The 27,525-nt window shown below is 42.2% G+C and overlaps 1 protein-coding gene across 1 annotated transcript; it reads left to right on the forward strand.

Moving 5' to 3' along the window:
* The first annotated feature begins 72 nt into the window (after positions 1–72).
* LOC106586493 (succinate-CoA ligase ADP-forming subunit beta) lies at positions 73–17,733 on the forward strand. The gene is made up of 11 exons (XM_014173860.2): positions 73–223; positions 1,022–1,208; positions 8,048–8,147; positions 8,240–8,402; positions 9,066–9,194; positions 9,680–9,818; positions 11,693–11,854; positions 11,987–12,129; positions 14,418–14,538; positions 15,555–15,643; positions 16,289–17,733. Exons 1-11 carry the CDS (start codon positions 140–142, stop codon positions 16,361–16,363), a joined length of 1,392 nt encoding a protein of 463 aa, XP_014029335.1. The 5' UTR covers positions 73–139; the 3' UTR covers positions 16,364–17,733.
* The last annotated feature ends 9,792 nt before the right edge of the window (positions 17,734–27,525 follow it).

A 27,525-nucleotide genomic window follows, 5' to 3' on the forward strand; every position in this document is an offset into this window, starting at 1 on the left:
AGTTGACTTGACCATATGTATTTATTTATAGCCATGTCTTCAAATTGTAAAGACCATGGAATGTGCACCAAGCCTGTGTAAGGGGCACTTGGTTTACTACGCATGCGCCCAATTTATCGTTCGCTTCAGGGAAGGAAACATGGCGGCGTCCCTGATTTGTGGCCGATTTTCGGCTAGCCTGAGAAATTCTGGGGCAAGATCGATACTTACCACTGCATCCAAGGTAAGTGTGCGTTGGAAAAAAGGGGACGAAATCCGTCTGCCTGTAGCTGTGATAATGTTTTTGCTGCACCATCTTCGACGTCCAAAATTCCCCAAAAAGAGACAGGGTCATATTTGACATTAGCTCATCGCCATTGAGGCTGCTAGGAAACTGGCTATGCTAGCTACCTAGACATTGCTCATGTTTATCTTACTATCCAGCTAGTTACTTTCACTTGCTAGCGATGGCAAAATGAATGTATTTATAAAACGACTAAATGTATTAAAAGACAAGTCATTTTGGGGGTACAGGGATTTGCGTTTGCTAACAAGAGATTTTCCGCTCACATAGTTCTAAACACAGTGACCTCCAACACCAAAGCGCCGACGTCAGAACGGGATGAATGGAGGCTATGCGACATCGAGACTGTCGGCATCTGAGATTTAGCTAAATAGGTTAGCTACAATAGGCAGCTAGCTAACTGTCCGATTTCTAAGAGTTAGTGGGCCTTTATACATTCGAGAAACGTTTTTGGTGTCGATTCAATTGACGCCCAAATGACATGTTTGATGAATTCCTCTTTCATATCCGCAAACTTCCACTATTGACACACACGTTACTCCACATTTGTGTTGTGTGTATCTGTGTGTGCCCTCTTTTGTATGGATGTAACAATTCTCATTCAGTGTCCTTGCACAGACGATGTACTCCCCCTGACATGAGTAGGTACTGTAATTTCACTGCTTCACTAGTGTTAATGTACTCTCTCCCTACATCACTTTCTCTCTCCTCTATCCCCTTCTCACTCCCTCTCTCAAGGTGCTGGGTGGTTCCTCTGGCCTGCTTGGGCCTCAGCAGCAGTCCCCCCACCTGCAGCAGCAGCAGAGGAACCTCTCCCTGCATGAGTACATGAGCATTGGTCTGCTCAAAGAGGCTGGTGTCTGTGTGCCCGAGGGCAAGGTGGCCAGCTCACCCGATGAGGCCTACTCTGTTGCCAAGGAGATTGGTAATCCATAGCCTAATAGGATGTGGGCAAATAAATTGCAGTAGAGTAAATTGGGGATAAACACTTTGAATTGACAGTAGGCTTATATTATGTCAGACCAGGTAGTAGTGAGTCTATGTATTAACTAACTAATCTTCTTTGATGTTTGACTGAGTCAGGTATGGTCTGAGAGTGGGATGTATACTGTAATCTAGGGATGCCCCAGTATCATCGTAGTGCCATACTGAGAGCTCCGATAGAATGGCTGGAAGTTCATAATACCTCATAAGAGTTCAAAAGACAGTAGGGCCGGGACGATACCAGGATCGCAATACTCGTTAGTGTCGTGGCATGGAAACAAAACAAAAAGTGGATTTGACTTTAGGAAAACAGCCCTAATGTTGTCTGTCATCCACGGTCACATTTATTTTCAAAAGCTGTAGCACACAATATTTTACGTACTGCAGGTTTTTAAAGGACCAAAGAGTTTGGTCTGCTTCGTGTTTTCATTTTTTTCCTGGAAAAAAATATTGCTGTACTGGTATCGTCACAGCTCTAAAAGACAGCAGTTTAGGGCTGTCCCCAACTTATGTTTTTCTGTATTTTTTAGCTTACGACCTATGACTGCTAACGATATCTAGGGATGGTTCACTGAGTGCTCACATCCTAAAATATACACATTTCACCTCACATGACCATTATGCACATTACGCATGGTGGTGGTGGATTTTTTTTAACTTCAATTCACTTTTGCGCATAGTCAATCACAGTGGTGGAAAAAGTACCCAATTGTCATACTTCATTTAAAGTAAAGATGATAATAGAAAATGACTCAAGCTAAAGTGAAAGTCACCCAGTAAATTACTACTTGAGAAAAAGTCAAAGTATTTGGTTTTAAATATACTTAAGTATCAAAAGTAAATGTAATGACAAAAATGTATTTAAGTATCAAAAGTTAAAGTATGAATAATTTCTAATTACTAATATTAAGCAGACCAGTAGGCACAATACATTTTTTTTAAGTTTATGGATAGCCAGGGGTACACTCCAACACTCAGACATAATTTACAAACAAAGCATTTGTGTTTAGTGAGTCTGCCAGATCAGAGGCAGTACGGATGACCAGGGATGTTCTCTTGATAAGTGTGTGAATTGGACCATTTTCTGTCCTGCTAAGCATTCAAAATGTAACGAGTACTTTTGGGTGTCAGGGAAAATGTATAGAGTAAAAAGCACAATATTTTCTTTAGGATTGTAGTGAAGTAAAAGTAACAGTTGTCAAAAATATTAATAGTAAAGTACAGATGCCCCCAAAAACTACCTAAGTAGCACTTTAAAGTATTTTACACCACTGCTTAATCATAATCAGAGGTATACTACATGACCAAAAGTATGTGGACAACTGCTCATTGAACATCTCATTCCAAAATCATGGGCATTAATATGGAGTTGGTCCTCCCATTGCTGCTATAATAGCCTTTGCTATTCTGAGAAGGCTTTCCACTAGATGTTGGAACATTGCTGCGGCGACTTGCATCCATTCACCCAACATCATTAGTGAGGTCGGGCAATGAAGTTGGGCGATAGGCCTGGCTCACAGTCGGCGTTCCAATTCATGCCAAAGGTGTTCAATGGGGTTGAGGTCAGGGCTCTGTGCAGGCCAGTCAAGTTCTTCCACACTGATCTCAACAGACCATTTCTGTATGGACCTCGCTTTGTGCACGGGGGCATTGTCATGCTGAAACAGGAAAGGGCCTTCCCCAAACTGTTGCCACAAAGTTGGGAGCACAGAATCATATAGAATGTCATTGTATGCTGTAGCGTTAAGATTTCCCGTGACTGGAGCTAAGGGGCCTAGCCCAAACCATGAAAAACAGCCCCAGACCATTATTCCTCCTCCACCCAACGTTTCAGTTGGTCCCATGCATTGGTGCAGTAAGCATTCTCCTGGCATCCGCCAAACCCAGATTACTCTGTTGGACTTGTTGTGGAAAAATTCTTACACAGAGACACTCAAAGTCAATTTTAAATGAATCATTGTTTGTCAGCGTGCTGGAGAGGTTCCAACCAACTCAATGCACCATAGTACACATGTAAATCAGAAGCTCTGCCTGGGCAGACTCAGCAGTTGTCTTATATACAGCTATACACAGACAAGTTATTTTTGCATGATTTAGCATAATTCATGAATCATTACCGTTTTGTTTCATTCATGTGACCGACCAATACTCTTTCATAACATGTGACAGACCAACACCTCACAAGGTTTCTCCTCTCTAAGCTGAGACCTTGAAACTGATAACTTTCGTTAGTTCTTAAAACAACGTCTCGGCGTACTGCCAAATTGCAGCTATTGATAAGTGAGGATTTGTAGTCAGCCACTTGCATGAACACAGAGATTGGTTTATAGAACAGCACATAAATAGGACACAGAAATGAGTTACAAGAAAAGCACCAACATTCAAATTCCCATTACAGACTGCCAGATGGTGAAGCACCAGAGAACACGTTTCCACTGCTCAAGAGTCCAATGGAAGTGAGCTTTACACCACTCCAGCCGACACTTGGCATTGTGCATGGTGATCTTAGGCTTGTGTGCGGCTGCTCGGCCATAGAAACCCATTTCATGAAGCTCCCGACGAACAGTTCTTGTGCTGACGTTGCTTCCAGAGACAGTTTGGAACTTGGTAGTGAGTGTTGCAACCGAGGACATACGATTTTATGCGTTTTTCAGTTTCCACTGCTCCATTGGACTCTGGAGCAGTGGAAACACGTTCTCTGGAGTGATGAATCACGCTTCGCCATCTTGCAGTCTGATGGACAAATCTGGGTTTGGCATATGACAGGAGAATGCTACCTCCCCAAATGCATAGTGTCAACTGTAAAGTTTGGTGGAGGAGGAATAATGGTCTGGGGCTGGATCGGGCTAGGCCCCTTAGTTCCAGTGAAGGGAAATCTTAATGCTACAGCATACAATGACATTCTAGATGATTCTGTGCTCCCAATTTTGTGGCAACAGTTTGGGGAATGCCCTTTCCTGTTTCAGCATGACAATGCACAAAGCGAGGTCCATATAGAAAGGGTTTGTCGATTGGTGTGGACGAACTTCACTGGCCTGCACAGAGCCCTGACCTCAACCCCATCGAACACCTTTGGGATGAATTGGAACGCCGACTGTGAGCCAGGCCCAATCGCCCAACATCAGTATCTGACCTCACTAATGCTGTTGTGGCTGAATGGAAGCAAGTCCCCACAGCAATGTTCCAATACACAAGGTGAACTTACTAAACTACTCTACAATGTGTATTACCATGAACTTCAAATAGGCCTACCGGTAGACATTTATGTGTTAAAATAAATATGTGGGTGAACTCCGATTGCTGGTCGCAGTGTAAAAGGCCATGCTCCCTATGCTTTCAAGTGCATATTTTTTTTTAAGGCGGGTAAATGCCGTTTACCTTACAGTAGGCCTACACCACTGCCGGTAGCCTATCCTCTCAGCCAAGGCAATTTTAAATACATGAACACACTCAGAATAGGTATCCTACATTCAATATAATACATGAGTTGAATCAAAGCACATTTTACACCCTAGAGTTGTCCATAATTCATGAGTTAATGCTTGGTCTTCACAGATTGTGTGACATAAAACACTACCTTTCTTTCCTTACATTAATGACATTTATGAGTGTTTGTCATTATTAAGCATTTTAATGAAAATTACAATTAAATTACATCATTGAACTTAAACCCTGTACGAATTATGGATCTTGAAGATCTCTGAAAATGCACTGTAAATGAAACTATGCCTACGTAAAATGTAATGATGTTTCGCTGTGAAAACCGTTCTCATGGGCACTTAAATCCCAAATAATGTAGGCCTATGTCTTTTGCAAAATCGAATGCTTCTAACCCAAAGAGTTAACTATAGGCCTACTTTCATTAATGTAAACTTGGCGCATGAATTGGATGTGCAATGGTGTCTAGCTGTAGACTAGTTCTCTAGTGACATCGTCAATCATCATCAGCTGATCCAGGAAAGAAAACAAATATTGATAGAAAATAATGACGCTAAATAAATGCTACTACTTCTGGTCACGGAGAATGCATAGACCTGAAAAACAAAGCAATGAGCGCTCTAAACAGCTGACTGACAAAAGCAAATAATGATACATCAACGGATAAATCGAATGCATTGGAATAAAGGCTATTTTTATCAATTCTGAAAATGAGGAAGTATGCCTTCAAAGGAAAATCTATGCATCAAGGAGCTGAGGCCAAAATTCAATTTTTTTTATTTTACCTTTTATTTAACAAGGCAAGTCAGTTAAGAACAAATTCTTATTTTCATTGATGGCCTAGGAACAGTGGGTTAACTGCCTTGTGCAGGGGCAGAACGACAGATTTTTACCTTTTCAGCTCGGGGATTCGATCTTGCAACGTTTCGGTTACTAGTCCAACGCTCTAACCACTAGGCTACCGGCTGCCCCCATTACTGAATGGACAGCACCGCCACAGAATAAATGGTTTAAACCATGACAGAGAGCTGGGGGTGTTTGTTTCATTGGGAGATTTTCATATTTACCACTGTAAAACATATTTAACATGCATTTTAAACAAATAGTAGAATGGTTATATTAGCATAATTTCAGGGGAGCTGAGCCCCCCCCTTTGCGCCCCCGTAATTCGCACCATGAAGTACAGTTGAAGTCGGAGGTTTACGTACACTTAGGTTGGAGTCATTAAAACTCGTTTTTCAACCACTCCACACATTTCTTGTTAACAAACTATAGTCGGTTAGGACATCATCTTTGTGCATGACACAAGTAATTTTTCCACCAGTTGTTTACAGACAGATTATTTCACTTATAATTCACTGTATCAGAATTTCAGTGGGTCAGAAGTTTACATACACTAAGTTGACTGTGCCTTTAAACAGCTTGGAAAATTACATAAAATGTCATGGCTTTAAAAGCTTCTGATAGGCTAATTGACATAATTTGAGTCAATTGGAGGTGTACCTGTGGATGTATTTCAAGGCCAACCTTCAGACTCAGTGCTTCTTTGCTTGACATCATGGGAAAATCAAAATAAATCAACCAAGACCTCAGAAAAAATTGTAGACCTCCACAAGTCTGGTTCATCCTTGGGAGCAATTTCCAAATGCTTGAAGGTACCACCTTCATCTGTACAAACAATAGTACTCAAGTATAAACACCATGGGACCATGCAGCCGTCATACCGCTCAGGAAGGAGATGCGTTCTGTCTCCTTGATGTAAATGTACTTAGGTGCATAAAATGCAAATCAATCCCAGAACAACAGCAAAGGACCTTGTGAAGATGCTGGAGGAAACAGGTACAAAAGTATCTATATCCACAGTAAAACGAGTCCTATATCGACATAACCTGAAAGGCCGCTCAGCAAGGAAGAAGCCACTGCTCCAAATCCGCCATAAAAAAAAGACAGACTACGGTTTGCAACTGCACATGGGGACAAAGATCGTACTTTTTGGAGAAATGTCCTCTGGTCTGATGAAACAAAAATGTAACTGTTTGGCCATAATGACCATCGTTATGTTTGGAGGAAAAAGGGGGAGGCTTGCAAGCCGAAGAACACCATTACAACCGTGAAGCACGGGGGTGACAGCGTCATGTTGTGGGGGTGCTTTGCTGCAGGAGGGACTGGTGCACTTCACAAAATAGATGGCATCATGAGAAGGAAAATTATGTGGATATATTGAAGCAACATCTCAAGACATCAGTCAGGAAGTTAAAGCTTGGTCGCAAATGGGTCTTCCAAATGGACAATGACCCCAAGCATACTTCCAAAGTTGTGGCAAAAATGGCTTAAGGACAACAAAGTCAAGGTATTGGAGTGGCCATCACAAAGCCCTGACCTCCAATCCTATAGAAAATGTATGGTCAGAACTGCTAAAGCGCGTGCGAGCAAGGAGGCCTACAAACCCGACTCAGTTACACCAGCTGTCAGGAGGAATGGGCCAATATTCACCCAACTTATTGTGGGAAGCTTGTGGAAGGCTACCAGAAACGTTTCACCCAAGTTAAACAATTTAAAGGCAATGCTACCAAATACTAATTGAGTGTATGTAAACTTCTGACCCACTGGGAATGTGATGAAAGAAATAAAAGCTGAAATAAATCATTCTCTCTATTATTCTGACATTTCACATTCTTAAAATAAAGTGGTGATCCTAACTGACGTTAGACAGGGAATTTTTACTAGGATTAAATGTCAGGTATTTTGAAAGACGGACTTTAAATGTATTTGGCTAAGGTGTATGTAAACTTCCGACTTCAACTGTATATAATCCTTTGTGACCATATGTAACTCTGTGATTAATTATGATTGACTATTGATGTTAAATGTTTCCACACCCAGTGTGTTTAGTGGTGAATAGTGACATGTATATTTTGGGATGTGAGCACAAGTCTGTTTGACCTAGCGAATATCCATTTCGGATCGAAACATTGTCAACAAAGCAGTGAATTGGGAGCATAAACAGTGTGCCTTGTTGTTCTTTACTAGTATTCTTTATTAGCCCAGCACCTATGTTAAGGATGTGCGTATGACCACAAACTGTTCTAATGAGTAGGGCTAAATGATTCACTAAGTACTCATTGCTAACACAATTTGTTTGGGGTTGGATACAGATTAACTTGACAGCAACAGTCTAGTCATTTAGGGGCTTATGAGTGCATGCTTCTGCTAAAATGGTTGTTAGACAGTGTTTGACAATGTTTTGTGTAGTTTGTTACACACATTATCTCTGTGAATAAGTGGAATGTTGGGCATATCTGTAACAGTTACTGTCTCTCTTTCTCTCTCTGTGTGTCTCAGGCACCAAGGATCTGGTGGTGAAGGCCCAGGTGTTGGCTGGAGGCCGAGGCAAAGGCACATTCGAGGGAGGGCTGAAGGGAGGAGTGAAGATTGTTTACTCGTGAGTGTCAGAGACATCTCCATTCAAACTGCACCCACATTTCTACTCTGTCTGACCATGGCAATGTCAATTCTTCTTCACCTCTCTTACAGGCCAGAGGAGGCCCGGGACATCTCCTCTCAGATGATTGGCCGTAAGCTGTACACCAAGCAGACAGGCGAGCAGGGCCGTATCTGTAACCAGGTGTTCATCTGTGAGCGCAGGTACCCCCGTAGGGAGTACTACTTCGCCATCACCATGGAGAGATCCTTCCAGGTGAGGCCATTCTCCGCCCCTCCACGCCTCTCAGGTGACAACAGGTGACACCGTCAGATTTGACAGATCGGTCAGTTGTGGGAATCTTGATTTAAGAATGTTGTTGGTGATGTTACCACTAGATGGTGTAGTGGTAAAGGACATGGGTATGGACATGTTGGAAATGCTTGAGCTCCGTGGGACTTGGTTGTCCCGCTGTAAGCTGTATGCAGTTAGTCTTTTCACTCAAGAGGTTAGAGAAACCAGTTGTTATTCCAAATCAAACTTTATTTGTCACATGCGCCAACTACAAGTGTAGACCTTACTGTGAAATGTTTACTTACAAACCCTTAACCAACAGTGCAGTTCAAGAAGAGTTAAGAAAATATTTACCAAATAAACTAAAGTAAAAAAAATAATAAAAAGTAACACACTAAAATAACAATAACGAGGCTATATACAGGGGGTACTGGTACCGAGTCAATGTGCGGGATACAGGTTAGTTAAGGTAATTTGTACATTGAGAACTTGATGACCGATGGATCAATTCAATCTTTTGTTCAATTTGTGATATTGCTGTGAGAATTATGTTCCATTAATTTGCTCCGTTTCAGTTTGATTGCCACTCCATGACGGTGTAAAATTATTGGTACTAATAATCTATCGGACCCTCCCTCTGAACAGGGCCCCGTGTTGATTGGCAGCTCTCAGGGGGGTGTGAACATTGAGGATGTGGCAGCGGAGAATCCCGACGCCATTGTGAAGGAGCCAATCGACATCATGGATGGAATCAAGATGGAACAGGCTGTTTCGGTACAGTTGGGATCGGGTTGTAAAAATACCTAGTCAGACAAGACAAAGCATATGTCAAACTCTTGATTTGTAGCTATTTTGGAGCACGTTTAAACAAATGACTTGTGGCAACATTTACTGTATATTAATATTTGGTCTGTCTCGAGTTTCTCTCTCAAGAGAAGGGCCCCAGAAGCCTCAAAAGGCCTCAGAATCATGTTAGTTATCCCCTCACGCTGACTTTGATACAGTCTGTGATGCTCATTCAACATGCCATCTCACTTACTACATGTCACATGTGCCTGCGGTGTTTCCATGAACTGACACCTCCTGTCTCTCACATTCACTCTACCTCTTATTGTATTTTCTTCCTCCTCTCGCTCACGTCCTCTCTCCTTCAATTGAATTCAAAGTGTTTTACAAGCTGGGAATACATTGCTTAGTGTTGCCAAAGTATATATTTTTTTCAGTCTCACATTTTCTCTCTCCGCTTTCTCTTTCTCCAGATTGCCACGAAGATGGGCTTCCCTGCTGCTCTGATTGACGACGCAGCTGCTAACATAATCAAGCTGTACAACGTCTTCATGAAGTACGATGCCTCCATGCTGGAGATCAACCCCATGGTGGAGGACGCCTCTGGCCAGGGTACACACACATGCTTGCTTTTCGTTCCCAGTGATGTTGTTCGTCACGCAAGTGTTAAGTGCTGGGTGAGAGCGTTGCCAGTCAGTGTTAAAATCTTGGTTGGAGGCTTCTCCCATCGATCTATGACTCACTGTCAATCATGCTCACTAATGCACTCCCAGTGAACAATCATAGTGTGAATCACAGTACTTTTAAGTGATGGGCCAATTAGGCAGCTAAATCCAATAGTACTGAAGGAATGAGAGGATCTTATTGCACAACCAACTGTCATCACCATAGCCATATATGAGAGTATGGTGGCTGATGAGGGTCAAGTAAGAGGCACTATTTTAGCTTTGAAATGTGAAAAACTTTCAAGTGCTTATATGTACTTCTAAGTACTTTGTGGTTATGGACTGAATTGACCAACCCCATACATACAAGAAGAGTTGATTGACATCAGGAATTGCCAATGATGGCCCTTTGATGCTACTACGTCAGCAAACCATACTTTTGGTGATATAGTATATGTGTACACCACTTAAAATTAGTGGTTTCGGCTATTTCAGCCACACCCATTGCTGACAGGTGTATAAAATCAAGCACACAGATATGCCATAGACAAACATTTGCAGTAGAATGGCCCGTATTGAAGAGCTCAGTGACTTTCAACGTGGCACCATCATAGGATGCCACCTTTCCAACAAATCGGTTTGTAAAATTTCTGCCCTGCCCTGGTCAACTGTAAGTGCTGTTATTGTGAAGTGGAAACGTCTAGGAGCAACAACGGCTCTGCCGCAAAGTGGTAGGCCACACAAACTCACAGAGCGGGACACTCACTACCGAGTTCCAAACTGCCTCTGGAAGCAATGTCAGCACAATAACTTTTCATCGGGAGCTTCATGAAATAGGTTTCCATGGCCGAGCAGCCGCACACAAGCCTAAGATCACCATGCGCAATAACAACCGTCGGCTGGAGTGGTGTAAAGCTAGCCGCCATTGGACTCTGGAGCAGTGGAAACGCGTTCCCTGGAGTGATGGATCACGCTTCACCAACTGGCAGTCCAACAGACAAATCTGGGTTTGGCGCATGACAGTACCTGCCCGAATGCATAGTGTCAACTGTAAAGTTTGGTGGAGGAGGAATTATGGTCTGGGGCTGGATCGGGCTAGGCCCCTTAGTTCCAGTGAAGGGAAATCTTAACGCTACAGCATACAATGCCATTCTAGACGATTCTGTGCTTCCAACTTTGTGGCAACAGTTTGGGGAAGGCCCTTTCCTGTTTCAGCATGACAATGCACCCGTGCACTAAGTGACATCCATATAGAAATGGTTTGTTGAGATCGGTGTGGAAGAACTTGACTGGCCAGCACAGAGCCTTGACCTCAACCCCATTGAACGCCTTTAGGATGAATTGGAACGCCGACTGCGAGCCAGGCCTAATCATCAGTGTCCGACTTTACTAATGGTCTTGTGGCTGAATTGAAACAATTCTCCGTAGCAATGTTCCAACATCTATTGGAAAGCCTTCCCAGAAGAGAGGAAGCTGTTATTGCAGAAAAGGGGGGACCAACTCCATATTAATGCCCATGATTTTGGAATGAGATGTTTGACGATCATGTACTGTATGGCCATGTAGTGGTCTGTCTATCTTATCTATACCTCAACCCACTGAACCCAGATTCATCCTTGACATGTACAGTACAGCCAACAAATGTTACACAGTAAAGCTATGTCACCTTGGACCAGGCATAACAAAAAGTTCCCTCAAAGTATAAATGGATATCTGCCTCTGGCTGTGTCGTAATTAAGTTACAGGGTCATTGGTTTTGTCGTCCAATGATGATGTCAGCCATCTTTGACTCAGCCTCTTTCTCTTGTGTTCCTCTGACAGTGATGTGCATGGACGCCAAGATCAACTTTGACTCCAACGCAGCGTATCGCCAGAAGAAGGTGTTTGACATGCAGGACTGGACCCAGGAGGATGCCAGGGACCGACAGGCAGCCAAGGCTGACCTCAACTACATCGGCCTGGACGGATCCATCGGCTGTCTGGGTGAGTGCCACAACACACCCACCACTGGTTCACTGCACCACACACCTAACTTTGGTTCACTGTAGTAACAGTAGTGATAGAAATCTTTTGTTATTCGTGTATTCATTCTATACACTGTGTGTGTGTGTGCAGTAAACGGGGCTGGTCTTGCCATGGCCACCATGGACATCATCAAGCTGCATGGTGGCACGCCTGCCAACTTCCTGGACGTGGGGGGCGGAGCTACAGCCCACCAGGTGATGGAGGCCTTCAAACTTATCACCTCCGACAGGAAGGTAAGGACTGAGAGTGGGGGACTCTTGTCACTGTAACTAGCATTTCTCAGTAGTAGGTATTCACGTATCACTATGGCACAAGCAGGCACAGACATGTCATGTATTCCACAGGCCTTCACCCTGACCTCTAACCCCTGACCCCAACTGGAACGGGATGGCTGGGTATCTGGGTCATGAGCAGCCTGCAACTTATACTAATGATGTTTTGATGGGGTAGTGGTAGGGATTAATTAAGAATTCCTGATGTTTGGACCTTCAGGAAGGTCATGGTTATACAGTTGAAGTCGGAAGTTTACATACACTTAGGTTGGAGTCGTTTTTCAACCACTCCACAAATTTCTTGTTAACAAACTATAGTTTTGTCAAGTCGGTTAGGATATCTACTTTGTGCATGACACAAGTAATTTTTCCAACAATTGTTTACACACAGATTATTTCACTTAGAATTCACTGTATCACAATTCCAGTGGGTCAGAAGTTTAAATACATTAAGTTGACTGGGCCTTTTAAACAGCTTGGAAAATTCCAGAAAATTATGTCATAGCTTTAGAAGCTTCTGATTGGCTAATTTACATCATTTGAGTCAATTGGAGGTGTACCTGTGGATGCATTTTAAGGCCTACCTTCAAAGTCAGTGCCTCTTTGCTTGACAAAGAAATCAGCCAAGACCTCAGAAAAAAATTGTAGACCTCCACAAGTATGGTTCATCCTTGGGAGCAATTTCCAGACGCCTGAAAGTACCACGTTCATCTGTACAAATGATAGTACGCAAGTATAAACACCATGGGACCACGCAGCCGTCATACCACTCAGGAAGGAGACGCGTTCTGTCTCCTAGAGATGAACGTACTTTGGTGCAAAAAGTGCAAATCAATCCCAGAACAACAGCAAAGGACTTTGTGAAGATGCTGGAGGAAACAGGTATAAAAGTATCTATATCCACAGTCAAACGAGTCCTATATCGACATAACCTGAAAGGCCGATCAGCAAGGAAGAAGCCACTGCTCCAAAACCGCCATAAAAAAGCCAGACTACGGTTTGCTACTGGACAAAGATCGTACTTTTTGAAGAAATGTCCTCTGGTCTGATGAAACCAAAATGTAACTGTTTGGCCATAATGACCATCGTTATGTTTGGAGGAAAAAGGGGGAGGATTGCAAGCCGAAGAACATCATCCCAACCGTGAAGCACAGGGGTGGCAGCATCATGTTGTGGGGGTGCTTTGCTGCAGGAGGGACTTGTGCACTTCACAAAATAGATGGCATCATGAGGAGGGAAAAGTATGTGGATATATTGAAGCAACATCTCAAGACGTCAGTCAGGAAGTTAAAGCTTGGTCACAAATGCATCTTCCAAATGGACAATGGCCCCAAGCATACTTCCAAAGTTGTGGCAAAATGGCTTAAGGACAACAAAGTCAAGGTATTGGAGTGGCCATCACAAAGCCCTGACCTCAATCCTATAGAACATTTGTGGGCAGAACTGAAAAAGCGTGTGCGAGCAAGGAGGCCTACAAACCTGACTCAGTTACACCAGCTCTGTCAGGAGGAATGGGCCAAAATTCACCCAACTTATTGTGGGAAGCTTGTGGAAGGCTACCCAAACATTTGACCCACGTTAAACAATTTAAAGGCAATGCTACCAAATACGAATTGAGTGTACGTAAACTTCTGACCCACTGGGAATGTGATGAAAAAAATAAAGCTGAAATAAATCAGTGTCTACTATTATTCTGACATTTCACATTCTTAAAATAAAGTGGTGATCCTAACTGACGTTAGACAGGGAATTTTTACTAGGATTAAATGGCAGGAATTGTAAAAACTGAGTTTACATACATTTATCTGGGAGGTTTTAAATGGAGGATGACTTAAGGGAACACCTATGGGCGTACACATGCTAGTTTACGTAGCCTGAGGTGTGAGGTTTGATAGATGGTTAAAAGCTCTCTGGTGGTAGATTTGTGGGTAATGTTGGTGCTTATGATTCTGTTGATGCTATAGGATTTTTAGGTTTTGGTTGTTAATGGTCCTTACATACATAGACCTTGATGAAAAGGTAGTTTGTGTCAACTAGGCAAATGAGAGAGCCAAAACAAAATCATACAAAGCAAGACTACACGGAGGTCCAAGGGAGTTGCGTAGGCAGTCAGTGTGTTGGTGTGGGACACGGGCTCGGGACACATGGATTTGTGATCATGCTTTGTGATTGCTTGGTTTTGTCTTGTTTCTATCGTCAATATCTTCAGTCATATTTTCATGGTCAACATGTCTTTTTGTGGTCCTCAGGTGCAGGCCATCCTGGTGAACATCTTCGGTGGCATCATGAGGTGTGACATCATTGCTCAGGGCATCATCATGGCTGTTACAGACTTGGACCTGAAGATCCCCATTGTGGTACGGTTACAAGGTGAGACTGACCTCCCTCATGGAGTCATCGGCTACCGCACTGACATTTTGGCACTGTCACCCAGTGGCACAAACGCACAGTGGGGCGGGAGAGAAGGAAGGGGTGACACCAGGGCAACAATGGAGTGTGGCCTTTTAAAGGTCAAAGAGCAAGCTGCCTGTCAGGATTTGACTCTTCTACTACTTCCACACACACAAACTGTGCTGTGGGACCCTGTAGCTCCCAGCTTTATTCCAAATGTACTAAAATAGATTATAAATACACACACAACTTAGTCACTCAGTTAAACTAAATGTAATTGGACTAAAATGATTGCCTTCACAAACAAATCATAGACTTCTATTTTACTGTATGTCTTCTTGAGGTTATTATTCCAATCATGTAGCCCAGGGATCATCAACTAGAATTGTTTTCATTTTTCTTGAATGGATGATTGGGGGGCCGGAAAATATTTACAAATAATTTGTAGACTGTAAATGGACCGCAAGAGGCCCTAACAGATGTAGTATTTAACCTTCCTTACATTTTTTTATACAATCACATCTCCTTTATTATGCGAGGGAATACTTAGGAACAGATTTCCAAAATGAAAATCACTTGTAGCCGATTTCCTGATGTTTTTAGTCTTTTATATGATTTATTATGATGAAATGAAACCAGTTGGGGAACCGTATGTAATGTTCAATGCCTTGCATGTATTGAGGCTCTTTCTACTTTCTGCAAAATGTCCTTATCAATAATGATCACCTACTCTAATATGAAATGTAATCTAGACCACATTTATACCAAACGCTATCAGCGACTTACATGAGCAATTAGTTAAGTGCCTTGCTCAAGGGCACATTGACAGATCTTTTTACCTAGTCGGCTCAGGGATTCAAACCAGCGAGGATACCTGCCACAATATAAAAGGACTGAAATGATGAAATTGCAGATAAAAAGCTATATAAAAGAGAACCAAAGAGCTTTGGAAAAGATGGAGGCTAAAGAGAGACTGCTCCTCTGCTGTGTTTCAGGATCCAGAGTGGACGATGCCAAAGCTTTGATCGCTGCTAGCCCACTGAAGCTCCTGGCCTGTGACGATCTCGACGAGGCCGCTAGAATGGTGAGACACACACCTCTCTCCCTTTCTCTATCCCCTTCGGCCCCTCTAAGCACCTTGGGTGTTGTGTGTGTTTGGTACAGTAGGTCTATGTCTATGTGGAAACTAAGGAATGTCAAGCACCGTTTGTGAGGGTCCAGCGTAATGGGGCGTGTGTGAGACAAGGTGCACCAACAGGGTAGTGTGTGTCCCCATTGGAACTGTCAGGGTATAGTGACAGTTTAAATGCAGCTCATCGCCATCCTGCCTGGCTGAAGTGACACTGCCTGAGTTTTATGGCTTTGATTTCTGTCATAGCTAACAACAGTGGCATTGAATCAGAGCAGAGGCCCCCTTCTTATTATCTCTCCTCTCCCTCCTCTCTTTCCCTCAACATCTAGTCTGGCTTAGCTCTCACTGACTCCCACCATCTCTCTCCCTTGTTTTTGGAGGGATCTACTCCAGAGATGAGCATCAGTTAGCCAGCACAGTGGCAGCTTGGCATGACCACCTCATGGCAATTACAGCCCCTCGCAATCAAAACCTTTTTTAGCTTTGTTAGTTTTTTTTGTCTGTTTTTAAATGAGACAACTCGTATTGTTCCCTGCTACTGTTTAGTAGCTCTGTGCTTGTGTTAAACTATCCTCTCTCTCACACACTCTCTCTCAGGTTGTAAAGCTTTCTGAGATTGTGTCGTTGGCTCAGGAGGCTCATGTGGACATCTCCTTCCAGCTGCCACTCTAAGCAACGCCCCCTGAACCTCGACACCCCACCCCCAACCTCTCGAACAGCAAGAAGAAAGAAGCCTCTCACTACTGAGCGAATACTCCAATACAACACGGCCCACCAACTTCTCTGTTAGTTTTGATTCTCTCTCTGTGGCAAGGCTCCAAAATACACACACGTGCATACACACCACTGTAGCAATTTTTGCTCTCCTAATCTCGACTTTCCTCCCTCTCTGTTTTGTTATGTATGCCATGGCTAGTGTGTATTGTCTGTTCAAATGCAACACATTAACATGCTTTTCAGATCAGACACGGGGGCGTTCCTCCAGATTATTCCATTATTACTCGCTCTGTTTTCACTTTCTTTCCGTAAGGAGAGACAGTGATTCCTAGTTACTTCCTCTTCCCCCACCTCTCTCCTTCAGCTCCCAGAATGCCTAGCTCTAGTCATAATGTACAAACCCCAACCTTGCTCTTTTCTTTAAGAGGGTGATAGACCTATCTATTTACCGGTACATTTTGGGAGAATTTGTGCTGTCTGTAAAGGTACAGTTGATTCCACTTAGGCTTCATTCTCCTGGATCACTGGGCTAGAGAGAGTTATGTCGCTGTCAGTCATAGTCCTCTCCCCCTTTAAATCTCTTCCATCTGCAACTACAGGAGAGGCTTTTACTGGGTGGTTCTGAGAATGGGAGATGGGGAAGTTGGCCACTATGCAGAATGTAGCTCATCAGAAGCTAGGGGATAACACTTGAGCTTGTACATTGCTGTTAGGAGGATCTCTTATGTCACTCATTTCATTTCCATGCAATTTTGAATGCATAGCTGGATAAAAGCTTTCTAGTACTCTTGTTTTGAACTAGTAAGAGTTCTATTTGTGTGTGTGTTATCGAAACTATTGGTTATCAGCATGTTTGTCTCTTCCTTCCCCTCACTCTCCCCTATAAGAGCCTGCTACAGTGAATGTGTAGTCTGCCACTATGTCATGGGAAAAACCTTTTTCACTTCATATGACAACACAAATGGGTGTGCGCAGTGTCCTGAACTAAACTGTTAAAAGATTGTAATTAAGTCCTCTCTGTATCTCTCTCTCTCTCTCTCCATTCCTATCTCTCTCTGTTACTCCCTAGCTCTCAGAACACAGAAACAGTTATTGTGAGTTGTCAAGACATTTATTATATCTTGTAAATAACGAGACCGCTGTTATCTTCTGTAAAATATTTATGCTTCTCTTGGAGTAAGAAAAAAGAAATGTTTGTTTTAGTTTTGTTGCACTTGTACGGTACTTACAATGTGAAAGTTGTCTGCATCTCGTATGGCTGTTTGGCAACAATTGACAACAAAAACAGAGGAATTCCTAAAGCACAAATAAATATAAAGACCAGGCTCATGTGATGCCAAATTAGGTTCTATACTGTGAGACATTAGCATAAGTGTTAGATTCTTACATTTTCTACATGCCAGACAGTACATGTATTTCAGTTACATAAGTCATTTTTTACATAAATTACATATTCCATCTCCTAATCCACTGTGTGGATACGTACTATGTTAAAAGTTTAAAAACAGGATCGTGTCAGAGCAGGGTTACCTCCTGTTGCCAGCACCGTCGGTCTCTGTATGGCGCATGTGGACTCTGGCATTGATTTTGACACGCTTCAAGGAGACATTCACCTTGAGCATCCTTGAAGCCAGGGGCCACAGCACATCAGGAGCTAAAGGCTGTGACCCAGTGGGTTATCGCTGTGTGGGTGGACTGAGTTGGTATACACTGTACTGTAATAAGGTCTTGTGGGTTGCAAGGTAATGGGAGTTTGATTGCTGGAGAGGATATTTTGCATTGCTTTAAGTACGTAACCGCCCCCCTGGATCCTTTTCCCAGAGCTGAAGATTTGAATCACATTCTGCGCAAGTGTTTCTTCACCTCTACTTTACTCACACATTTTTGTGGTGACCCTCCCTTCACATTTCTCCCTGTCGATCGTGAATGATAATTATTTGTTTTACCAGTGAAACGTCTATTCAGCATCTGAACACCAACCAGTTGATCTCAGTTTCATGGCGTTATGCATTTAGATCTTGAGTTGTACAGTGTTGTTTAGAAGCAGCTCACAGTTTTTTGAATGATGTAAATTAATTTTAGAGCAGATGGTGTTAAAACGGTAGCGTACCTTTTGCTTTGTTTCTATCAAAGCACATATTTGGCCTAGTGTTATGCTCCGAGTTTTGGCTACGGGAGAGAAATGCGATCATTCGAACAATCATCCTAAAATCTCATTAGTTTTTTTTTTTACTTGCAGTATCATTAGACTATGCTATTGTATTGTATTTGGTTCTGTTATGTAGAATACTGTCATTATGTAATCTTGCAGACATTGATTGATTCAGCTTTGATGCAACTTTGTTAAACAAGCACCATTTGCCGGAGTAGAGCGCAGAAGCTTCGGGACCTTTTAGCTGTCGGGAAGATGGGTCCAGAAAAGTCGGATCCGCAGCCACTCTGTTGCTGGATGTTTCTTTAAATGTTGAGAAGGAAAATGAAAACGATGTAAGGTCTGTTATTGTTTACTTACTGCTTCAAAAAACACACATACCATGATATTTTTCCAGAGCTAGCAGTTGAAGACTGGACTGCCTGACCCTGATATAAATATACTCTATATTTGTCCTTCATAAAGCTGTTCAAGCTCAGGATACGAATATGGGTAGACGGAAGGCAAGAACAACACATGAATTATGGAGATGTTCCCATATTTTAAAGGTAGGGGTGTGTCTCATGGCTTCATCCATGTGACAGTGGCTGCCAGCATAAAAAACTATTGATGTAAAATGCATGAGATGTCTTATTTCTATGTGAAAGTGATTGAACACAACCAACACGAAGGTGAACAAATGCTTTGGGTATCATGTAAAATACCTATAGCATACCTGATGATGCTCATGTGTTTTCTGTTCAGGGAAAGTTGCATGTTTAAACATTGAATTACCTATTCTACATACAGCCTTGGTTCAGTTAGCAGTGTTCCCCTCTAGCCTTGATCATAGGTTGGCTTGTCAGTGTTAAAAATATCAAAAGCTGACAATCATACAAAGACCCCTGGCAGACACGTTGAATTTCTACTTGTAAAGCATGATGCCGGCACGCACACACAATCACTAACGCCCCTCATCGAAGGCACTGCTTTGAAGCCTTTGCAGTAAAAAATAAATAAAAATGCACTGGATAAATTGGTGAAAGACCCCCGACAGAGACATGTCTCTCTCTCCTCGAATCGCCCCTCTCTCGCCCTCCTTCCCTCTAGCCCGTTTATACATGGTTCTAACATGCGGCTGTTGTCCTGATCTTGTCCACATTCTGATTGTGCCCGTTTGTCGACAGGTGTAGACAATCAAAAGACACATGAACAGATTGTGGTTAGATTTTCCTGACCACCTCCGGAGGTACTAGAAGATGATCTGATATGGATAGCCTTGAAGTGTAAAATAATCATGACAATGAAGGCATACCAATTTGGCCAACCTCCCCAAAAAGAAGTCACACCGGCCAGTTAAGGTAGTAACTATGGACAACGATAACTCCAGACTTAAGATAACTGTCTTCATTAAAAACGAAATGCCTGCTGGCACTGTGATTGGATGCCACAGTCCAATCAAAATTCGATGACGCAGAGAATGACAGAAAAAGGGTTCCCACGTCCAACGCCAGCACAAAATTCAGCCAATGTCACTCAAAAGCAAATTAACTCTAGGTCAGGCTTCTACTGAGGCCTGCCTTTCTGCCATGTAGTGGGGAGAGGGGCAAATTAAGTAATTTGGATTAGGCTTTGCCTAGGGTTAAGGCCCTAACCTTAACTCTAGCTTCATGCCCACATCCTGGCTCATCCCCTAAGCCTCAACCCTAACCGTAGCTTCATGCTCCCAGCTCAACCCTCGCTTCATCTCCACATCTTGGATCAACCCTAATCCTAGCTATATGCTCAGCTATACCGTGACGCATATCTTTTCACATTAAATGCAATGTATTGACTTATTCGTCACGCCTAAAAAGCTTACCAGACTGACTCTTATCAGTTGGTAGCAGGCTGACAAGGAACAGACCCGACCCCAGACTGTGAACACATTTAATGCAGGCAAATATCTCCCAGACACTTCTATTCAACTGTCTGAACCAACGACTCAGCAAAGAACAGCACCATTAAGTAGACAGTAGAGTGCATTATCGCTGCTGGTCTACCGGTGCATTCAACTAAAGTAAATAAACCCAGACACCTTGGAACATTGTCTTGTCCTTATCTGAGGGTGTGGAGAAGCAGTGTCACATCTGTCTTTTGAAGTGACATCTCCCATTAGGATAAACTCCTGCTGACTACATCATAACAGCTGGGTTGTCTCTGAGGGGCTACAATATTTCCCTGTCTCCTGGTGTCATGGGTAATCCTAATCGTGCATGGTCACCAGCCTTGTGTTCTGTTCCTTGGCACACTGCGCTCTGCGAGGATCATGGAGTTGTGCCCTAGTCAGCAGACTAAGCTCCATGTGGGAAGGCATTTGGTTTCCCAGAGGGCCTGGGTATGCCAGGGTTCCCAGAGAAGCCTCCATGTGGTCTACTCATACCCGTCAGTCAAAGTCAACCTCATTCACTGTAGGTACATGGTGTACTAACTGTGCAGCTTAGTGGCTGGGAGGGAGAGAGGATGTTCTTTGTTCTAGTCCTTTTTTTCTCATCCTCTTCACCTCTCACACATCTGTTTTTCACCCCCACCCCATATACACAATCACTCCCTTTCCATTTCAATCTCTCACTCCTCCATTCTCTGTCCCTCTGTGTGTATGTCTCCCCCTCTCCAATGCTATATGACAAGAGTGTATAAATCTCTGCTGGGGATGAGTGATGGCGTCCAGTGGGAGCAGCGGCATAGTGTTTCCTTCTGTTCTCTTATTTGTGTGTGATAAAGGGCATCAAGGAGATAAGGTGTGTTCTAACGTAACAGTCTTAGTGTATGAAAAATACGTTTTAGTCTTACCTCATAAACCCAGTGGCAGCTTTTGATTGAATACAGTAGCACCTAGAGCTCTGAAAAACCAACAGACTGGTAGCCAAGCTGCTGATTATTTTGTCCCAAGAGATGGTCTATGATGTGTTGTTTTTATTGTTTTCTATTGGCCGCAGATGCTGACCAAGCCAATTCACAGTTCAGGACCTTTAATCTCACAGCCACATACAGTAGCTGCACTCAATATCACCTATTAGATACTGTCTGGAGAGTCCAGACTAGGAGCTTTCAGCCTTGCATTATGTTTCTCTAGGCAGGTCATCTAAAGAAAAGAATCATCCACATTCATCTGTTGTTGTTTGGGCACAGTTATTTCAAACAGTTACATGGAGATTAAGTCAAGAGCCTATTTTTAAACATGCAGCATCTTCCTCTCCTCTCTTTAAAGTAGAAGCTCTGTCTAAAGAGTTGTAACTTATTTCCTTTCATTGTGTCCTTTCTTCCACATTCACTGATATAGCTAAACATGATAGGTGAAAGCAACATGGTGTGTCAACCTATCCAGTCCTTTCATCAATCAGTGGTAATGAAGGCAATGATCGCGTGCAACTTCATCCTACTCAGAATCCCAAATCTGACCTCATATCAGTCAGTGTGTAAGGGGCAACTGCCTCCTCCTCCAAATCAGTCACTCCACCAACCTTCATTAGGTTGACCATCTCTCAGTTGGATGTGGACAAAGGTCATCGGACCTGACTGGACCTGTCCGCCTCCCAACGTTTAGTTCTCTGACCTTTTCTGTCCTGTCAGCTACAGGAGTTCCCCCTCAATACATTTGCATGACATTGAATCGGCGTCCTTCGTTAGCTCTCTCCCCCCTGGCTAGTGTCTCTATGTGTTGGCTATTCTGCTTTGAGAAGCTCTCTCTCTCTCTCTCTCTCTCATGCACGCACTCACTAACTCACAGAGTGAGTGCAGAGTTGCAAAGAAAAAGCCATATCTCAGACTGGCCAATAAAAAGAAAAGATTAAGATGGGTAAAAGAACACAGACACTGGACAGAGGAACTCTGCCTAGAAGGCCAGCATCCCGGAGTTGCCTCTTCACTGTTAACGTTGAGACTGGTGTTTTGCGGGTACTATTTAATGAAGCTGCCAGGTGAGGACTTGTGAGGCGTCTGTTTCTCAAACTAGACACTCTAATGTACTTGTCCTCTTGCTCAGTTGTGCACCGGGGCCTCCCACTCCTCTTTCTATTCTTGTTAGAGCCAGTTTGTGCTGTTCTGTGAAGGGAGTAGTACACAGCGTTGTACAAGATCTTCAATTTCTTGGCAATTTCTCGCAAGGAATAGCCTTCATTTCTCAGAACAAGAATAGACTGACAAGTTTCAGAAGAAAGTGATTTGTTTCTGGCCATTTTGAGCCTGTAATCGAACCCACAAATGCTGATGCTCCAGATACTCAACTAGTCTAAAGAAGGCCAGTTTTATTGCTTCTTTAATCAGTACAACAGTTTTCAGTTGTGCTTACATAATTGCAAAAGGGTTTTCTAATGATCAATTAGTTTTTTTAAATGATAAACTTTGATTAGCTAACACAACGTTCCATTGGAACACAGGAGGGATGGTTGCTGATAATGGGCCTCTGTACGCCTATGTAGATATTCCATTAAAAATCTGCCGTTTCCAGCTACAATAGCCATTGACAACATTAACAATGTCTACACTGTATTTCTGATCAATTTCATGTTATTTTAATGGACAAAAAATTGCTTTTCTTTCAAAAACAAGGACATTTCTAAGTGATCCCAAACATATGACCGGTAGTGTATACTTTTACGTTTGATACTTAAGTATATTTTATCAATTATGTTTACTTTTGATATTTAAGTATATTTAAAACCAAATACTTTCAGACTTTTACTCAAGTAGTGTTTTACTGGGTAACTTTCACTTTTACTTGAGTCATTTTCTATTAAGATATCTTTACTTTTACTCAAGTATGACTATTGAGTACTTTTTCCACCTCTGGTGAGTGACGGCTAGTACAATAAAGGCCTAGATTCAATCAGATCCTGCGTTAACAGGGGATAGCCGACACCCGCATAGCTGATGTTTTGGCGTTGTCAGAGGTGTAACTGCATTGGAGCTGTGAAATCAGTGAGCAGCTGTTCTTGTTCATTGTCCCGCAGCCACACCCATCCCACTCATGTTAGAAGTTCAGAACAAGAAAGTGTAAAAATAAAAATAATGACTCTCATATTTTAAATAATTAAATTAAATGAGGATTTCTATCAGCCTAATTGAGGTGTAGATTACATCTCACATTCCAGTGTTTTAAACTTGTAAACAAGGTTGCATGGGATTTCTCTTAATGCGACTCCATTCAGCCAATGGCCAATGTCCGCTTTAGGTATGCCGGGAGCCGCTTGTGTATTTGACAGATCTAACTCGACATCGACACCTCCAAAACAACCGCTAAGTGGATGTTGGCTAAAGCGGATCTGATTGAATAGAGCCCTACATCAAGTGGCTTTATTCTGCTCATTGATATATGTGCACTCTATAAACAATTCTACTCTCTTGTGAAAAGGACTGTTGATTTTCTTTCTCTCTATCTCCTTGTCTTCAAACAGGAGGAAGAGAGCAATTCTCTGGAGAAAGTCTATGAGGTGATGACACTCTGGAGAGTCATTATTCTCTCCTCCACAATGAAACAGCAGGAAATGGGGCTTCTTGCTCTCTGACCGGAGTTTATAAATAGAAATATGTGAAATTGCCAGTAGATAGAGCCGTCACACTCTAACCCACGCACGCACACACGCATGGATGAACGCACGCACACACACACACTCCACCAGTGGTGACCCACCCATGGTTCCGGCTTTAAGTTAACATGAAGAGAAAATGTTAATAGGAACTAGCAGGTTACCTCTCCCCCTGAGTCCTTGGATCCACGCCAGAACAGCAGCATTTTTAAGAACCTGAGGGACATCATTTTGGAGTGCACACACACCAACTCATGAGGTCTGGCGAGGCTCTTTCTTTATGATGCCTTTGCTTTTCTCCCTGCTGTAATATGTGTGAGGCATCCTGTTACCTTGGTGCTCCTGGGTAAAGGATCACTTCTAACTGAATCACATCACAGCAGGATCTCTCTATGAAGGTGTTTTTGTTCACAGGTGGGTTTTGGCTGGTCCTGAACAGGCAGTTATATTTGGGTGTCATTTTAGGCGAAAAATTGAAAAAAAGTGTTGGATCCTTAAGTTAACACATGCACATAGAAATTAAGCCACATACGCACTTCAAAGGCTGACTCCGTGACTACCCCCAACAGTAGAGCCTGTCCCACTTCTTCAGCCTCATGTGGCTGTGGCAGAGCCTAGACATACATGCATATATTGTATGTATAGGTGGTCTTCGGAATTGAACCCACTATCCTGGTGTGCTCTGCACCATGCTCTGCAAACTGAGCTACAGAGATCAATCTTCTGAAGCTTTAGAAAGTGAGTAGTGGGAATATTCTGTAGGTCAGAGATTCTTGGTGTGAAATTATCTGTTTTTAAGAACAACCGTATTGCTCTCCTATTGCTTTACTTCACTCAGCGCTAGAATGTCACTATCAAGCGAGAAAAAACTTGAAAGAACAAAAAGAAAACATAGGTTGTGTATAGTAAGGCTTGTTGTCTTTTCTTGTGGTTCGCATATGATTACAAGTGTCATAATAAATGTTTTGGTCTTTTTTTTGTCTCATTAACAGAATCACTATTGTTCCTGCCTTGCCTCCAGCCATCTCTGCACCAGGTAAGCAGGGGTCCTTTGTATTTAAAATTCCTCCATTTTAGGAAGTCTAAATATAGCTTGTGTCCTGCAGCCCTCTGTCTGAATTGATTACCTCATGGATCAAGCCTGGCTTCTTATTTTAGACCACAGATTACTGTTCAGAAGACTAATAGTATCTCTGTACAGAGTGAGGTTTAGAAAGTTGGATAAATAGCTATTGGAAGCTATTGTAATAAATGGAATGTATCAGTGTATATTTAGATACCCCAAGGATTAAGAAAATATTGTTTGCATTGGTCTTGCTTATGTAAAGGTGGGTGATGCGGAAGGTTATGATTAGATACCAAAACACATTATTGTTATATGTCTCAGTGTCTTTGTGATGTGATTTCCTGTATCCCAGGTTTAATGCTCATTAATTATATTTCTGTACATCCTCATCTATACATTTTTCTTGAATGGAATCTCATTACCGTAGCCTTGCTTATTTTTACATTGCGGTGTCATTGCTGTATTTATGATTTTCCTCTGCTTCATTATCTTCATTGAATGAAACCAAGATCACCCCGTAATGGCAGCACATTTCCTTCTAATGCCCTCCTCTTTTACATGAGATATTGGGAAATAATCCCAGGTGCTGCAGTATTCTTTCTTCTTCGTTTCTTTGTCTGTGTTTATTTCTTTGCTCATCAAAAGATTTCTGAAGGTTCAATGATCCCGATGGTAACAACAAGCACACAGGACTCAGATTCCATTCACAGTTATGTACATCTATCCATTAAATGTTGTCCTTCAGAAAACTTTTGTCCAATATGACCAAGCACAGGGACTTGAGGGGTAGGTTGTCTATTTCTGCTGAATGTGATAATGTGCTAAAGTTCTCAAGGTTAAGTCTCATCTCAATGAGTTTAAGGACAGAGAACATTGCATCATTGGCTGCATCTATATCTGAAAAGCACAGTAAAAATAGAGAACAGATTTTTTTACCTTAAGATTCTTCACTTTCTACATATTTCATACCTTTAGGGGAAAAGTCTTTACAGCTCAACTTAAAAGTCAATAAGAAAGTATAATTGTCATATTCAGTTCTCTTTGCAGGGATTAATAGGAAATCAAAATGCCATACATTCTCCCCATATTCTCAAATGCCCAATTCTCTCAGTTCGGTTGAATTAGGGAGCTCGTCAGCCACAACCCATCCACGCTCCGTGAAACCTCCAGAGCTTTTGTTAAATGAGATTATTTGGCCTAGAGAAGGCCATCCCTATTTAAACAGCAGCCATTTTCTCTCCGTGAAATTATAGAGGACTCATATATCATTGAATCTGGCTACTGTGCAAATTGTTACTTTGATGGGCCTTTATGTCTGTTCACTTTGATGAACTCTCCTACACTTCCACAGTAGCTACCTTTCCTCCGTCTTCTTCCCAGGGCAAGCACAATAGTTTCCCTTGGTCCTGGTTAAGAGGATTTGAGCAGCTCTTCCTTTAAATTCATTCACTGAAGAGGATTTGAGTAGGTTTTCTATAGATACCTTCATTGGATTGTGTGTCAGTTATTAGCATTTTTGTAGTAAATAAATAAGGGTAAAAAACTTTTTTGGTGACCTGACCAAATTCACATAGAACTGTGGGTTATAGACCTACCAATCTACTTTAAAACAAGTCTAAGATGCAGTATATCTGTTCGATGTGTGCTATTTCTATGCTTCATGTTCTTAAGTTTTGTTTTTGTGTCTTTTACTTTCGGTTTTGTACACCAGTTTATAACAGCTGAAATACCAATATTTCTGGTTATGGAAAATATATTTCACAGCGATTTAGATAGTATAGTGTAGCGAATCATTGTACTATCTTATTTTGTCACATAAACTGAAATTAGGCAAACTATTAGAGTTTTGACAAGCAGTTTTCTGCATAGTGCAACTTTAACAATAAAGACATTTGGAAGCCTACATTAATGTGTGCGGATTGTTCAATGTTTAAAAAAATTAAATAAAAGCATGATTAATTATAGGTTCGATTTATGGATTAATATACAGTACAAGGCTGTATCACAACTGGCCGTGATTGGGAGTCTCATAGGGCGGCGCACAATTGGCCCAGCATCGTCCGGGTTTGGCCGGTGTAGGCCGTCATTGTAAATAATAATTTGTTCTTAACTGATTTGCCTAGTTAAATAAAGGTTAAACAAACAAACAAACCAGTCAAAAGTTTGGACACACCTACTCATTCAAGGGTTTTTCTTTATTTTTTACTATTTTTCTACATCGTAGCAAGGTAGTGAAGACATCACAACTATGAAAAAACACACATATATTTGAGATTCTACAAAATAGCCACCCTTTGCCTTGATGACAGCTTTGCACACAAATTATTATAATTTTTTTCTTTCATAATACAGA

The sequence above is a fragment of the Salmo salar genome, chromosome ssa25 (assembly GCF_905237065.1).
Source record: "Salmo salar chromosome ssa25, Ssal_v3.1, whole genome shotgun sequence".
In the NCBI taxonomy this organism is placed as follows: Eukaryota; Metazoa; Chordata; class Actinopteri; order Salmoniformes; family Salmonidae; genus Salmo; species Salmo salar.